At 35.9% G+C, this 16,244-nt stretch overlaps 1 protein-coding gene across 1 annotated transcript; it reads left to right on the top strand.

The window, feature by feature from the left end:
- Nucleotides 1–8,013: 8,013 nt before the first annotated feature.
- LOC149690403 (O-acyltransferase like protein-like) lies at nt 8,014–9,610 on the top strand. The gene is made up of 6 exons (XM_089870428.1): nt 8,014–8,045; nt 8,161–8,326; nt 8,521–8,600; nt 8,678–8,800; nt 8,998–9,118; nt 9,242–9,610. Exons 1-6 carry the CDS (start codon nt 8,014–8,016, stop codon nt 9,521–9,523), a joined length of 804 nt encoding a protein of 267 aa, XP_089726554.1. The 3' UTR covers nt 9,524–9,610.
- The last annotated feature ends 6,634 nt before the right edge of the window (nt 9,611–16,244 follow it).

The raw sequence follows: 16,244 nt of genomic DNA, 5'->3' as shown, positions 1-16,244 counted from the left end.
AGATTTAATTTATGAACATAATCTTCTCATAGGTCTATTTTGCTTTCGTACGGGGCATCGAAACAGCTTAACACTAAAACATCTTTCAGTTATACAAAAGTGTTAATACGAAGAATTTGGAGGTTTGTATAATTTGTGTTTCTGAAAGGGTCTGTCAGCAATTCTGGGCAGAGCTTTACGCATGACCCCTTAAATTTAATTAAGAAACTGAAAGACAATGATTTCTATTTTAATTAAAGGGGTCATCCCTAAAAAACTCTTAAAATCATAACTTGTAAACAGTAGACGTATTAGAACATTCGCCCAACGAACACCGCCTCAGACCTTTCAGTAACACCCCAGTTATACAATGCAATAAATTAGTAATTACCACAAATTGATTGGTTTTAGATTATTAATTCCCTGCGGTCTAATGATTATGATCTGTATACTCATGCCCCTGTTCAGTCATGAAGGACCCGTGTCAGAAATCACAGAACAATCGAATAAATGTCGCGAGAAATGGTGGATGAATTTGCTGTTTATCGTTAATTTCCAAGACACGGACGAGGCAGTAAGTATAGAGCGAGTGCGGTGTGTGACTCACAATGGATGCAGGTTAGGCAAAGTTAGGTTATGTTGGGCTTGGTTGAGTCATGTCAGGTAATAGTTAGTGGTTGGGCGAACATTTAATACCCTAATGTTAAAAACTTAGTTAAAACTTGCACGATTTTGTTTCATCAGTGCAATTTTGAACAATGGTACATTTCAATGGATATACAACTCTTTTTCATTGGACTTGTTTACGTATTTACTTTATCTAAGTAAGTGTTGATCTACTAATTAATCTGGCTAATCCTATGATACAATGATTCATATCAAATACGTAACACAAAATTTTCTTCAAAAGAAGTAAAAAGGCAGCTAACATTTTGTTAATCCTGATGGGATTGAGTTCTTTATTGTGCACTGGCATCGTAACCTACTTCAAGGAATTCCCTCCCACTTTGATAATTAGCCTCATCGATGTCGAGTACGTTGGTTTCCACCTAATCAATATTTCGCGACTCGATCACGGGCGTACATTTCAGTTCGGAATATTGAACTATTTCTATTGCATTTTCTAGTTTAGCCAGGGATTTTTTGTCCACATTGTACTTTAAACCGTATGTGTACTTAGGAGTTTACTGTTTTGGTTTGTACGTTGGAACGTTCATAGCGAGCAGAAGATCTTTAAAGATTCCAATTGTATGATAGTCCTCAATTCATCAACAAATTATGGTTTATCGAAGGTTAAAACTGTTCATTATTTTTTATACAAAATAAGAAATATGCATTACTTGGCTGGCTGGTAGCTACGGCAGTTGCCTTAACAATTGTATACGGTGTAAATCCATGGAACGTTGAACCTAATTACAGCATGACTGAAGCCGTGTTCTTCGCTTCTTTACATCGCCTATCTTGGGCAGTGAGTGTGTCATGGGTGATATTTAGTTGCGTCTACGGCTACGGTGGTAAGGGTTCTATTGAAGTTGCATTCCAAAAGGGTATAATTTAAGGCACCAATTGGATTTAGGATGGATCAAAGACTTTCTCAGTTGGCCTGGATTCCAGCCTCTGTCTAGATTTACCTTGGAGTTGTACCTTGTAAACGTGCAAGTCTTTAGCTGGTACTTAAATCAGCTTCAAGGGCCGATTGATTTATCGCACAAAGTTTTGGTTCGTTACTTTTGTCAATAGTTAAACAGGTTTAAATGCTAGCACTTTATAAGGCGTTTTAAGACATAGGGTGCTAACCTTTTCACCTGATTCAGATGGTAAACGGTATCTATACATATTATAATGAATTATACATTTTATGTCATTCATCAGATATTCCAAGCCTTGGCGGTTCTACTTATCAGTCATTTTCTGGCTCTCTTCATTAACTTAACTTTCAGTACACCATTAAATCTACTCCAACAAGTCATTCTATACGCACCAAGAACCAAATCTAAGTCATCTCGCTGTGTCACCGCAACTCGCGATGTACAATTTGTACTTCAAAAAGCTAATTAATACATTGATAATTAGGATGAAAGGGGATTACTCTTTCATTTATTATGATGCTTAATCAGAACAGTATTTGCGTATATTAGCGACTCTGTAAACACAGTTAGCAAATGTCATTCGCGCGAAATAGCGTGTATTAATTGTAATTCATATTCATTAAACATTAAAGTATACATCGAACCTTTTTTCTTTCATTTAACCAAAATGATAAGGACATTTCAAAAATGTTGGAAATGTTCTAAAATTAATGACTAGTGGCATCAAGGTCGAGACGTTTTACCACGTGACCCATGCTGGTTTATTATGAAAATTATCTAATTAACAACTGTTTTCATACTGCAATATTTACAAGTTTCTAATATTGGCATTGGTATGTATTGAATATTGATTTTTTGTTTATTAAAAAATAAAATTATAAGCTTTTTGACATTTTCAAAGAGATAAATGCATGGTCAATCACTTGAAATTATCACTTTTTCTCTAATTTGATTTACTCTATAGTATATCTCCACCGTAGGTTCTTAAAGGCCGACTTCCATCGAAACGAGTTCTAGCGAACTGAAAGCCGAGCATCGAGACTACCAATGGAGCGACCGTGCCGATTTTCGAATCCCCGCTGGGGTAAAAGATGGAAGGGTTCTAGCTAACTGAAAGCCGTGCAATGTGGTTCTAGCGAACTGAAGATACACAATAGAGAATTTCCTTCAGGGGAAAGCAAAAATTCGAGAGGAAATAAATTTAAAAGGATTTTTATTGTTCATCTTCAGTTCGCTAGAACCGCATTGCACGGCTTTCAGTTCGAAAATCGGCAAGGTCGCTTCATTGTTAGTCTCGATGCTCGGTTTTCAGTTCGCTAGAACCCTTTTCGATGGAAGTCGGCCTTTAACTAGTGAAATTGACTTGAATCTTAAAATTTGGTGGTAAGTGGGGGGAATAATGAAAAACATCACTTAAACTGCATGTACAGTTTCATTATAATCATTAATGGACCTATACGTCATTGAAAAAGTTAAAAATAAAAAGTGCACAAATTTCCCTAATGAATTCGTTAAAATTCAGTTATATTCTTTTTTTCTCGTTCTTTTGCATGTATTTCCTTTTAGAGTATTACAATAGTACTGTTAAAGGGTAGATAAACAGTAAAAAACATACTTTAGCAAAGATTTCCGTCATAACACCATGGATATGTACTATAGGTTCACAATAAAATTGTTATAAAATGTCTAAATAAATTATGATTAACTTATTAATATAAAACATCAAAATAACGTGACGTGACATTGGCCTACCTAAAACCTCGTTAAAAATAAACCAATTTAACGTTAATTGTCGTTTTAATATAAATTTCTTTGAAAAACACTTCAAAATTATGACAAATACTGAAAAAAAAAGAATTCTAAATTGTTAGTAGTTATTGTAAGGACGTATTGCGTTTGAAGGTTGGAATAACATAAAATTTCCTTTTGAATTGAAAACAGGAAAAACCCTTTTAAGTCAATGTTCGAATTAAATCGGAGAAAAAACGAGTTATTACCCTGACTTCCATCCTTTTACGGGTAATCTACTGTTTTCCCAAATTCGTTGTATTTTGGAAAACATTGAATAATACCAAAAGAGGATAATAAAAGAAGAAGGATGACACTCTGTATCCTCTTTACTTTAGTTAATGTAACGTGACTCTTCCCAGGTTCATACACCTTTTTGTTTGCTCTCCTGCTAATCAAACCGTGGGAGGGTGAATTCTATAACTGCTTGGTACTAAATCCTCAGCAATCAACCCAGAAACCTTGATTGTCTTGACGTGGGACAAAAAAAAAACACAAGCGCATGCGCCTTGGCAGATAGTTAAGCGCTAATATTTATAGTAATGATGAGGGAACTATTTATCGCACATATGATTCGGTTTAGTAACCTTACTCCAAATGTTTTGATGATGTTGGGTAGGAAGAAGCATGTTACAATTACCCCGCTTTGTGCTCGTACACTTCTCTCGAAGAGAGTATTATATACTTCTCTTAAAACTTTTGCTCCAAATGTTAAGCGATGTTGGGAAAAATCATGTTACAATTACCCCGCCTGCCTTGTGCTCGTACGCTTCTCTCGAAGAGAAGTATTATATACTTCTGCTTCTACTCTTCTGAACTTGGGAAATTAAAATTCTAAACGTTACGTGCATGCGTAAAGGGATTAAATTATCTTTTAAAATTTCAATTTAAATAAAATGAAAGAAAAAACGAATTTCTGCTTTCAAATTAGTATTATTCTAGCAATTGCGTAACAACGCGATGAAAACAACAGTATGTTCTATACACCCAATAGTATTTCTCTGTACTGCTTGATTCGCATTTACAATCTAACTGAAGTAATTGTTTTATATAGTAAGCAGGGATCCGTGTAATTTTAGAAGGAATAATGGAGAACAGAGTAATGTGGTCGCGCATCAAAGTCCCGGATCCCCTTCCCCGGGGATGGGGGGAGGGGCATGAAAGAAGAGGCGGGTCATAACGTCAGAGGTAGAATGGAACTACATATTTTTCGCCGTCCCCGTCAGCAACGGCATCAAAACGTAGTTTAAGCGAGCCAATAAGAAAATTTAATTTTTTTGTTCGTGTTCATGGGAGGGACTCTATAATGGGCATTGAGTCGGCTAGCCGTTCTTCATTCCAGCTTCTAAAATTACATGGATTTATAGTATTTTAAATGCTCAGATTTAAGAAATTATAGTATTGTCATATCGGATGATGTGTTCAAGTTTTCATGGCGTTAGCCTACGAAAAAGGTTTTAATCGTTGCTCATTCTAACACTACATTATGGATGGAATTTCTATATTCGTGCAACCTTTGAATTATTTCATGATAAAACCTTTCCTTAAAATTGAAGAACTTCGAGCGACAAATGACCATCACCGAATTTAATGACAGAGAAATAATTTATTTTTACAAGGTGGACAGCGGATTTCCTCCTAGACTTTAGTCACTTCTATAGACAAATTTCAAAGACTCGCAATTTGTAGTCCGAGCAAGACATCTTTCGGAACATGGGAACTAAATATATCTTCGCGTTATTCGCGATTTTAGTTCTAAACTCTTTTCAACATGTCGCGAGTAAAGAAGGATGGAAGTCACCTATTTCTGAAGAAACCGAAGAAATCGCCTACCAGAAGCTTTTGGCAATGGAAAAAAGCATGAAAGAATCGATTAAAAAAATGGTTGATCAAGCTCTACCCAGTCTGATGAATTCAAACAGCTCCGTTGTGTTGAGTGGACCTTGTATGGGCTCAATCTTGAAGGCAATTGGAGCTTTGAAAAAAATGCGACTATGGCCTTTTTTAAGTAAGTAAATTTTTATATTCACTTTCATCAGAAGTATATAGTACTTCTCTTCGAGAGAAGTGTACGAGCACAAAGCGGGCGGGGTAATTGTAACATGAATCTTCCCAACATCAGAACATACGCGATAAATAGTTCCCTCATCATTACTCTATATTATCGCTTAACTATTTGCCAAGGCGCATGCGCTTGTGCGTTTTTGTGCCGCGTCAAGACAATCAAGGTTTGTGGATTGATTGCTGAGGATTCAGTACCAAACTGTTATAGAATTCACCCTATCACGGTGCGATGCCCATCTGAAGTTTGATGAGCGGGAGAGCAAACAAAAAGGTGCATGAACCTGGGAAGAATCATGTTACATAACTAAAGTATTAAGAGGATACAGAGTGTTATACTTCTTCTATTATCCCCTTCTGCAAAAATGCAGCCAAGTATAAAGGTTTGTCTTTACAGTGTTGGATGCAATAGGTAAACCGTCTGGAGGAACTTTTAGCGGAACAATTTCGGCTTTAGGAAGCTATCACCAATGCATTGACATCGTCATACCTACCCTCAGTAAGACCCGCAAACCGGATGTGGGTCAATACTGTATCATAAAGCTGAAACCAACACTTCCGCCCAGACCCGACGTCATAAAATTGAATGAGAACGTTTTCCCACACATAAATGCCACTTTCAAAACTGAAGTATGTTTTATTTCTTACTAATTTTTCGGTTGACATAATTTAATCTTGTTTAATTTTAGTTAATGACCACATTAAGGGACTCTCTATTTTTGACTTATGACGAACAGTACTTTTGGGGTCTTTGCTTACCGTCTACTTGCACAAAGGACGATCTAAACCAAATATTAGAACCCAGTAAGTTTTCCACCTCAAAGCAGTTCTAACGTTTATTTTTAAACCTAATAGTTTCGTTAAAGGGATAATTAAACTATAAAAGTTACTTTTAAAGGGATAGTTTTAATTTTGACTACCCTAATATTTTACTAGTAATTTAATTACTATTTATTAATTACCAATTATATTAATAGTGTCCGATCAAATGGGATTAGAAGCTTCGATTGGAAGTTGCGAAATTAAGGAGCCAGTTAAAATAGATATAGTACAAATTGCCATTATGTAAGTATTTACTCGATTTTGAAGAGAGTAATCCCATCCGTAATAACAAAAGTTTATAAGTAATGTTCCATAAGTATGTCACTACCTATACCTCGTAATGCTAAAGATAACTAGTTCGAGAACGACGACAAGCGTGAATTGAAGTCCTACACTCGGTGGTTAATTTTGCAGGAATTCCATCTTCCTATTTAGTCTGTACTAAGCTTTTGACAGCGCCTCACCAGGCGTCGCTTTACCTCGAATCTATGATGTTTCACCTACGTCATTTCATGACAAGCTCGAGTTTGTAACCAGTGACAAATTTATGGAACATATCTTATGACCTAATGGTAATAGGTGTACTTGGAAATTGGACGTAATTAGCTCTTCGATATATATCCATAAGCCATCTATACATACGTTATAATTAGGTCGCTTATAAGCAAAGTTAATTAATGGTTTTGAATCATATTTTCAGTTCAGCTATAAGCGCTATTATTTTCTTAAATATTGTGTCGTCTGTCTATCACGAAATTGAGCTTTACAGAAGCAAAATAAACGAAACTAAACCATCAAAAAGTTAGTACACCATATTTTAACAAGCGTTAAAATAATTAACTTGAATATAAACATTCTTTCTCGTCTATTTAGGTCTATTATTCAAGGCGTCTAGTTACTTTTCAATGCGTCAAAATTTCATGGCGCTCATGAACACTAAAGAGGCGGCTCCTGGAACGTTGAGCGCCATGAACGGTATTCGTGTTATAACGATGTCCTGGATCCTATTGTTTCACGCTTATGCATTGAATGATCCTCACTTGTTGAGTAAGGCAACGCAATTAAGTAATATTCGATAAAAAAAATTAACTATTTTTAATCGTCTCTAGGGGAAAATACTCGAGCCCTTGAATATTTTCGAAGTTTTTCTTTTCAATTTATTTTGAATGGTCTTCCAGTTATAACGTTTTTCTTCTTAAGGTAAGCAATACTAAGTATTCAATAGAAATTTTTCTATAGTCGATGTTGAATGAAGACTAATGTTTGATCACAGTCATGGTTTTCTTAAGACAAAGACGTTAGATATGGCTTTAAATAATACGGACCAAATTTGGTGGACTGGTAACATTGGAGCACTATCTAATGTCTTTGAGCCCATAAAAATTTAAACACCTGTATTTAAATTGATTTCTATTTTCCAGCGCGGTTCTAGTAGCGTTCAACGCGGTTAAACGTCATGATTCCGGTAAATCCGTTAACCCTCTGGTATTGCTCTTTCGCCGTATCTTCAGGTAAAATTACTAGTTCATGTGTTCCAATAGGTATCATTGTACGCCCTTAACTCGGACGCTAATTTCTATACGGGTTTTGTGGGCCGGACTTGAGAACTTACATTCCGTGGTCACGCCTTATAACTCTGACGTCTTACTAACTGTAATTTCATTGGTTGGTAGTAACGCGAGGTTATACGTCATGCATAATGATTAGTCTAGCTCTCCGCCTAGATACGTTGAGAAAATGGTTACACAAGGATTCCTTGGTAAACATTAAGAACATGGACAATATATTACGTAAAAATTACGGAATGTAAATAGGGAAAGTTAATTTTCCAATTTGCCAAATAGTGGTAGAGAGTTGGAAACAAAATTGTTGGGTTATAATACTTGATCAATGCAATATTACGAAAATTCATTCGTTTTAGGTTACTGCCATGCCTGCTATTAGCTATCGGAGTGTCTATATTGGGGCCTTTGTCCGGTTCAGGACCTCTTTTCAAAGACAAATTGAATGACAACGCTAATCTGTGCAGACGGTATTGGTGGCGAAACTTGCTATTTATAAGCAATTTTTACGACTTTAGGGATATGGTATGTTTAATTCCGACAACGAAAGGAATCAAGCGAAATATAGTCTAGTGTGAATGGACCTCAACGTTAAAGAAGTTCAGGTCGAAAGAGCTGTGTTTAAACTAGTCTATAATGCTGTCTTAAACTCTCAAATTGACTGACCTTCAAACGCAAATTCCAAACACTTTGACAAAATGTGAATTTAATAATTTCAGTGTGAAAGGTACACTTGGTACCTGACGGTGGACGTACAATGCTTCATCTTTTCTCTCGTCTACATTTTCATTTTATTAAAGTATGAATTAGTTCTCTAAACATTGAACGCGTTTCGAGTATACTCATGTTAATATAGCATTTTCATGCTTATTTTAGAAATGAAGCTACGGCCAAGCTGTTTCTTGTTCTGGCCACGATAGGGTCATGCGCTGCAACAGCCTTTGTGACGTACGCTTACAGCTTCCCTCCAGCCTTTTTAACTATCTTCGTAGATGCGAAGTAATTGTTACCCGTCTTCACACTAGACACTTTGAAATGTATTTGAACCATTTTAGCAAAGTTGAAATATAAAAAAAATTTCATGATAAAATGAAGTTGTGATTTTGAAAAACTCAAGCGTTCAAAATGTTTTCAAAAGTGTCTAGCTTAATTTCTGGTATTTTTCTTTACGCTTCTAATTCATCTTTTCCTGACAGATTTTTCTACAATTATATGAATCAAATTTACATTAAACCGTACATATATTTCGGAGTGTACGCTATTGGATTGTACTTGGGAACTTTCCTAGCAAGAGCGTCCAAAATCCAAATTAACAAGGTATGAAATCTTGTAGAAACTTTAAAAATTTCGAAAATACAAGCAAGGTTTCACAGAAGTGTTTCAAAATTGGCAAACCCGTGGCATAGTTAATACTCTGTTTACTTTTTAATCAATACTTAGATGGTAAACTGTTTGGGATGGATCACGTCATTCGGCGTGGGATTGACAATAGCCTACATAATTTATCCTTGGAACCTGGGTGAACCTTACAGTATTCTGGACGCGATATCGTACGCTTCATTGCACAAACTTGGTTGGGCTCTTTGTCTGGCGTGGGTCATCTTTGCTTGTTTCTCGGGACATGGAGGTAATATGCCAACTGATTCACCTTATTGTTTTCTTATGAAAAGTTTTATTTTTCTGACCACAAATTGTTTTTCTTTTGTAAGGTATCATAAATAGTTTCTTATCGTGGCCCGGATTCCAGCCACTAGCCAATTTATCTTTCGTCGTTTATCTGACGCATGATCACGTGTACAAAGTCTACAATTATTCGCTTCAAGGCCCACAAGACTTCACTCACGTCACCATAGTAAGTAGAGTTAGCAATTCTAGAGGTTTAGTGAGCACATATAAAAAGGAGTATCAAAGAGGGAAGTGGGAAGGTAACTATAACGGAACAGCCCGATATCTCTCTCACGCGCACCTATCTCAGCGCACAGCCGAGGAGCCAGACATCAAGTGATACGGTACCGGTTTTGAAAGAGGGGCTGACATAAAATTTGGTCTCTCCGTTCTTCATTCTCATACGTGCTCACTGTTTATAGTGCCAAAATGTTACAGCGTTTCACAATATAAAAGAGTAGAATCCAACCTTGGAATACATAGAGTTTAACAAAGAGAAAACTGGTTTCTCAGAGGGAAATTTGTCCTTTCCAAGTTTAAATTTTACTTTAAAAGATCTCGTGCGCAATAAAGCTTACTGCACACAAGAAGTGATATCTAGTTTACTAGGGAGAAGGTATAAATTCGCCACATTTCCAGCTTTATCTCCAGTCCAAACGTAGGTCCGGAGTTAATCTCCGCCTCTAAATTACAACCAGCATGTCATTGGTTCTTGAAAGCTCACGTCAGCGCCACGCGAATGACGAAAATTATGAATTTTCCGACTGAGGAGAGGCGAAATAGCCCGGGCTCCTTTTACGCCGCCCCCCCTTGTATTTTGAAAGGGGGACCGGGACTATGGCGCGCGAAAACAAGTCACCTTATACCTTCTCCCTAATAAACTAGATATCAAATCTTGCTGCACATTAGCGCGTTTTAAAGCGTTGCATAATAACAATTAACTTTAAAAATCAAATATTCTAGGTTTTCAACTTTTTCGGTTGTTTGGTCATCTCCCATATAATAGCCGCGTTTGTCAGGATTCTATACGAATATCCTTTCATGCGAATTGACCTAGACACCAGAAAATATATGGAACCAAAATCTAGCACGAGTGGAAAAGGCAGAGCCATGTCTGTTGAACTACATAAAGTCGTCCTGGATCATACGCAAAGCAAATACGACGACGTCGTTGAACTAAACAAAGTAACGGTGAATGGGATTGAATTTTCTAAAGAAAACGGTATTCCAAAGGATAACCCGATGACGATACCAAATGGGATTAGCAACTACGATAATGAACTGATTAAAGATGGTGAGGAGTGTGAGCGCGAAGAAATTTGCGATAAAAAAAGTGAAAAATTGGAAAACGTCTCGGATGAAAATTTGAGTAATGAAAATAATGAGATTCAAATGAATGAAGAAAAAACGAATCGACAAAATAAAGATTAGAGGATAATCAATCCCGAGATTAAATTGTCTTTTATCAATTCGCTAATGATAGAAAAAGGCCGAATTGACCACTAAAAAACTGCAGAAACATTTAAGTTTTATCGGCCTCTGTTATATTAGCTTAAATACTGAGCTAAAGAAACGCGCACTGTCCGTTTCATTTTTATAAATAAACATACAAATATTAAACTTTTTTTCAACTATGCCTAGTTTTGTAAGTTTTCAAGTTTAGATTGCATGAAGAAATATTAAATTAATATGTATGTATATATATTTTTTAAATTGCATGTAGAGCGAAATTCCAAATGTATAATCCAAAAAGGACTTGGTTAATTTTTTCTCATAATTTCAATGCTTAATTTTACACGTCTAGCTTCAGTCGAAGTATGTCAAGTGATATATGTTTAAATAGCTTCTGGCTATTCAATTCAAAGTCATTTGCCGTCTCCACCCATTATGATGACAATTCCTAAGTATTGTAACTTGACACCTAAAATTTACAAGGGTAATCACAAGCACCCATATTTTCTGCCAACTTTTAAGATCATTATATTTCAATTCAAAAACATTTAAATATCAAACAAGCTGGTCCAGCAACCAGAACATTTTGCACACCCAATCAATTTATAGGACATTGGTCCAGTGAGGCAGTGACCCCTATAAGTGTCTCAAAGTTATCTTATTTCCGTCCCTGCTTAAAATAAAACCGACGAAATAAATCACGGCTAGAAAAGGTTGAATTGGGGCGGAAATAACTGAAATACTTCGAGCCTCCTGGAAATTCGCGAGAGCGGAAATAAGCAGAAAACTTGAAATGTATCCAGGGACACTATTCTCTAAAAATTTTAATGATTAAATACCCAAATCCAAATGTAAACATTAGGGTTGGTTCCGTAAGGAGAGAGAGCTTAAAACCCTATTCTTTAATAGCGTTTTCCTTTGGGTCCTCGCGGAGCGCTCCCAAGGAGCAATAAAAATGGTAGTAGTAGTTTCCAGCTTCGTTAAAGACTGTTTTTGAAGAATAGGATCTCCTAGTTTTATTCCTCCATGGGAGCGCTCCGCGAGGACCCACGCTATAACCCAAATCCAAATCGACATTTGAATCTCCCGCCAAACATTTCACCATCTCAAATTATTCTCTTATTTCTTTAACCCAAATCGACATTTGAATCTCCCGCGAAACATTTACCCAAATGTACGTCACTTCCTCTTTCATTGCATAATTTATAAAACTAATTAATTATGAACATTTTTAACCATTTTTGGATATAATCGATTGTAACACACTTGTCATTAAATTTTCAGGGCTTATACTTAGCTTGAAAAATTGATATTTAAATCTAAGTAGGAGATTCAGTTAAGATTTTATGTTCGGCTCTAAAGCCTTAATAACAATGTTTAGTAAATAAATCATTATTAATGATTTATTTACTAATGTTACATTAATCACAATGTTTAGAGCCCGGCATTATCTATCCATTATCCAAGTTATTTTATCTTCATCCATACTCGAAAATTATCCACATAACTCATGCTAAATCGTATTATAATCCACAACTTTGTTTATAAATAATCGGTTATCCACCAATTTGTGGATAATGGATAGATAATGCCGAGCTCTAAACATTAATCATAATGTTTAGTAAATAATACAATTAGTCGCAGTGTATACAAAAATTATACTTAGCTTGAAAAATTGATATTTAAATCTAAGTAGGAAATTCAGTTAAGATTTGATAATTTTCGTTTTATTTGAACTAGTTTCTATATAGGAACTTAAATCAATTGGCCATTTGTATACACCTACCGACAATTGATTTTACTAATCGGGAATCTGTTTATAACATTAAATCGGAACTTCAAGTGTCACAAGACAGTAGATCACAAAAATTATATTTAGCTTGATAAAATAAAATTCAGTTAAGCAAAGGCTTAAACATTGCCGTCGGCAGTCCGCAAGATTCCCGCGTACGCAATATAGGACTCCCGGTCTACTCTACCGTCTACCGTAGAATCTGGCGCGTTTAGACCAGAGATCTATCCTTCGTTTATTCTCAGTATCATCTTAAGCTAAAAATATGAGGTTTTCTACGTACATAATTTACGATACCCCGGATAACGCGCGCGGTCTCTAGAGCCGCGCCAATCTTCCCTTATTTATTCTCAGTATCATCTTAAGCTTAAAATACGAGGTTACTAACCGACACGTCGCGCTCGGGAGCACGCCGCGCTCGGCATTCGAGGGATCAGGCAACTAGCTTCCCATCGTACACCCTCAGAAAGACTTTATTACGGAGCGGCTTTCCCCTCGTCAACGAGAAACGCACGCCGTCCGAGGGATCAGCCAATGGCGTATTCCCCGGGTATTACCTTTTTGGTGGTTTTAATGCCGTAAATTCGGGAGATATGCCTTTAATCCGTTCTAATATTGAAATAAAAACTGTAAAAAGTAATCCCGAGTGTATTTCCGCGTTAAACGGCGTAATACGCTTCCCATCTTACACTCTCAGAAAGACTTTATTACAGAGTGGCTTCTCCCTCGTCAAATTTTCCGTATAGAGAAATATTTTGCAAACGCCATCTATGATGTCGTGTGCAAAATAAAAACGTTTACTTTTATCCGAGGTATCATTATTAAAAGATAATTATTCACATAAAATAATATTAACTCTTTGAAAGCTATATCGACGATGCTAATGATGAGCATGTATGGGTTAGATATTCGAGTGAAGTTGGGCTAGTTGTTATAGTTAGTAATATTTGGATCAGATACATTTACCTAATACATACATTTTTTAATGAAGTGTTTCAATGCAATTGAGTCCCTAGAAGGGTCCAAGGCAATTATACGATTAATTATTAAGGGGTGTTGGTAGCCAGTGACCTCCGGGGCACAGGGCAGTCGGCTCTTTTAGGGTAGGATCACCGACAATTTGTCGCCCAGAAGCTTGGCTTACATGCAGGAGTGCACCATACTCTCAAATAAATTAGAGGGGAAACAGGATCATAGAGACTCGACGGTAATAAAGGAAATGATAAAGGTCAACACTAGATGGAGCCGGAATTTAATAATTTCTCTGCATTTATTTCATTTGGGCTCCATCTTGGATCGCCTTTTAGATCCTCTATTATTACCAATGCAATTTGGTGCATGTTACATTGTATGACAATATCGTAGTCCTTAGTCGACAAGCTAAACCATGGTGTTTCGTTCAGAGATATTTGTATATGGCTATTACATGATCATTAAAAAAATAATAATATGAAGAAAAAAAACTTTTGAACAAGCTAAGAAACAATGAGGAAATATTTGAGATAAATATATATCGTTTAAAAATTAAAAACTCCAGGAAGAATAAAAATATTTACCTAGAGACCAGTGCAGGCCCTAACCATGATTAAATGTAAGGCTTGACCTTTGACATAATTAAACAAACTATAAATAATGGTTTAATTGATATTAATTAGCCCGGATAAATCACGGTTACAGAGTGATAAATTAAACTGATTTATGTACACGTGCAGAGTATGGTTATTCGCGAATAAAAGTATTATAGCTTATATTAAACACATTTCGCATATGTACATTAATTAAATATTTTATCCACATTATTTTAGCCGTGATGGGAAAGAAGAAGTTGAAAAATTAGTACCAGTATATAGTTCGGAACATTTGAAAAGATTTAGTTTAGTAAGGTAAGTTAGAGAATGTGAAAGATGACTCTTGTTATAGGCTTAACCATATTGTTTTTTTTTTTTCAATTTCTGTCTGTTTATACACATGTATAAGACTTCTTTCCTAGTATGCTATCATAAAAGCAACAGTAAAAGTAATTATAACACTTTGCAATACCAGTGACGAATAGGATAGAGGATGAAACGATATAACGCATTGTGATTGGTTATTTTGTAAAGAAAGGAGGAGAGAAACTCAACAAAACCATTTAATAATCTGTTTGTCACTACTAATAGTAAATGACTAGTATCATAAGTCTATAAGATATTCCTAAGTATGAAGTTACCTATACTCCGTAATGCTAGAGATTTACAGCTCGAGCTAGTTCGAGGACGACAAGCGAAAATTGACTACATTCAATCTTCTAATTTAGTATGTAATAAACCTTTGACAGCACCTCACCAGGCGTCGCTTTACTAGAATGCATGATTTTTCACTATACGCTCTTAGTAACCAGTGACAAACTTATGGAACATATGTTATAAACTTATGCTTATATCCATCAGTTTTAAGGGTGGGACTGAAACTTCTCATTGCTTGTAAGAATAAATAGTGAAAGCATCTTTAATCGGCACTTCCTTGTCAGCTCTGAACCGGACAAGCTAGCCAGAGAGATGGCTCCGATAGCGTTACTGACCGCCTTTATGGTATTAACTCTATGTCCGAAATCATTTTACATAACTAAAGCGTTAAGAGGATACCGAGTGTCATCCTTCTTATATTATCCCCTTCTGCAAAGTTTAAAGGTTTATCTTTCCAGTGTTGGATGCAATAGGCAAGCCGTCTGAAAGGTATCATTGAAAGGTTTGCAACTTTTTTGGAATTTTATGCGTAAGTCATATATTGGCGGCCATTTTAAGGCTATTCTACGAAGCTCCCTGCATCGAAATGGAAAGAATTTTTTGCCCATGGCTCCAGTCTACAGCGGAAATTAAGAAAAACGATAATATTCAATGCCAGACTGAGAGGAAACCCTCAATCAAAAGATCGTTAGCGAACGAAAACAACCAGTTACGAACGAAATAAAAAAGGGCGAATACGATTCATATACATAATCAAAATATTCAAATCATTAATCTAATATTCAAATCATTAACTTAATATTAAAATTTTATTTTTTCCTTGTAGTAGTGGTAATTAAAGTACTCAAGATCATTATTAAAATATGTATTAGCATCCATCTCTTCCAGAACTACGGTACTTACGTAATGAATATACCTTGAATTGAAAAACCCGAATATAAAGTAGCTTCAAACGATGAAATTCGTTGTGATTATATTGGATCTTTCAAAAAACATAAGGGAATTTAAGGTGGAATTCATAAACGTTGGACGCAACGCAAAATAGTACAAGCAAATGCATGGCGTCGTGCGCAAACGTTCTGCCTTTGCCTGTACTAAATTGATTTGCGTCCAACGTTTATGAATTTCACGTTTAAGCAACTAAAGTAGATGGTAAATCTGTTTTGTTTTCCCATTTCCAAAAATTAAAGGGATGTACAAGGCGTTATATATGGGCGTGTCAAGAGCAATGTGTTGTCGTAGTGATTGGGCAATTTCACGTGACGACTGGGCGTATAGAGCTATTTCAGTGGGGGAAAAATTTCGTCTG

This window comes from Phalangium opilio, unplaced genomic scaffold (genome assembly GCF_054372755.1).
Source record: "Phalangium opilio isolate 3A_F unplaced genomic scaffold, DU_Popi_V2 ptg000031l_1, whole genome shotgun sequence".
NCBI classification, from domain to species: domain Eukaryota; kingdom Metazoa; phylum Arthropoda; class Arachnida; order Opiliones; family Phalangiidae; genus Phalangium; species Phalangium opilio.
This window is presented reverse-complemented; position numbering and strand designations above follow the sequence as displayed.

What these genes read in the sequence shown, in the direction of transcription:
- LOC149690403 (XM_089870428.1), top strand. Translation starts at nt 8,014, where the DNA reads ATGGACAATATATTACGTAAAAATTACGGAAT. An exon ending in TTTACGACTTTAGGGATATG is followed by an intron (nt 8,327 to 8,520) that starts GTATGTTTAATT and finishes TAATAATTTCAG; the next exon opens with TGTGAAAGGTACACTTGGTA. An exon ending in ACTATCTTCGTAGATGCGAA is followed by an intron (nt 8,801 to 8,997) that starts GTAATTGTTACC and finishes TTTTCCTGACAG; the next exon opens with ATTTTTCTACAATTATATGA.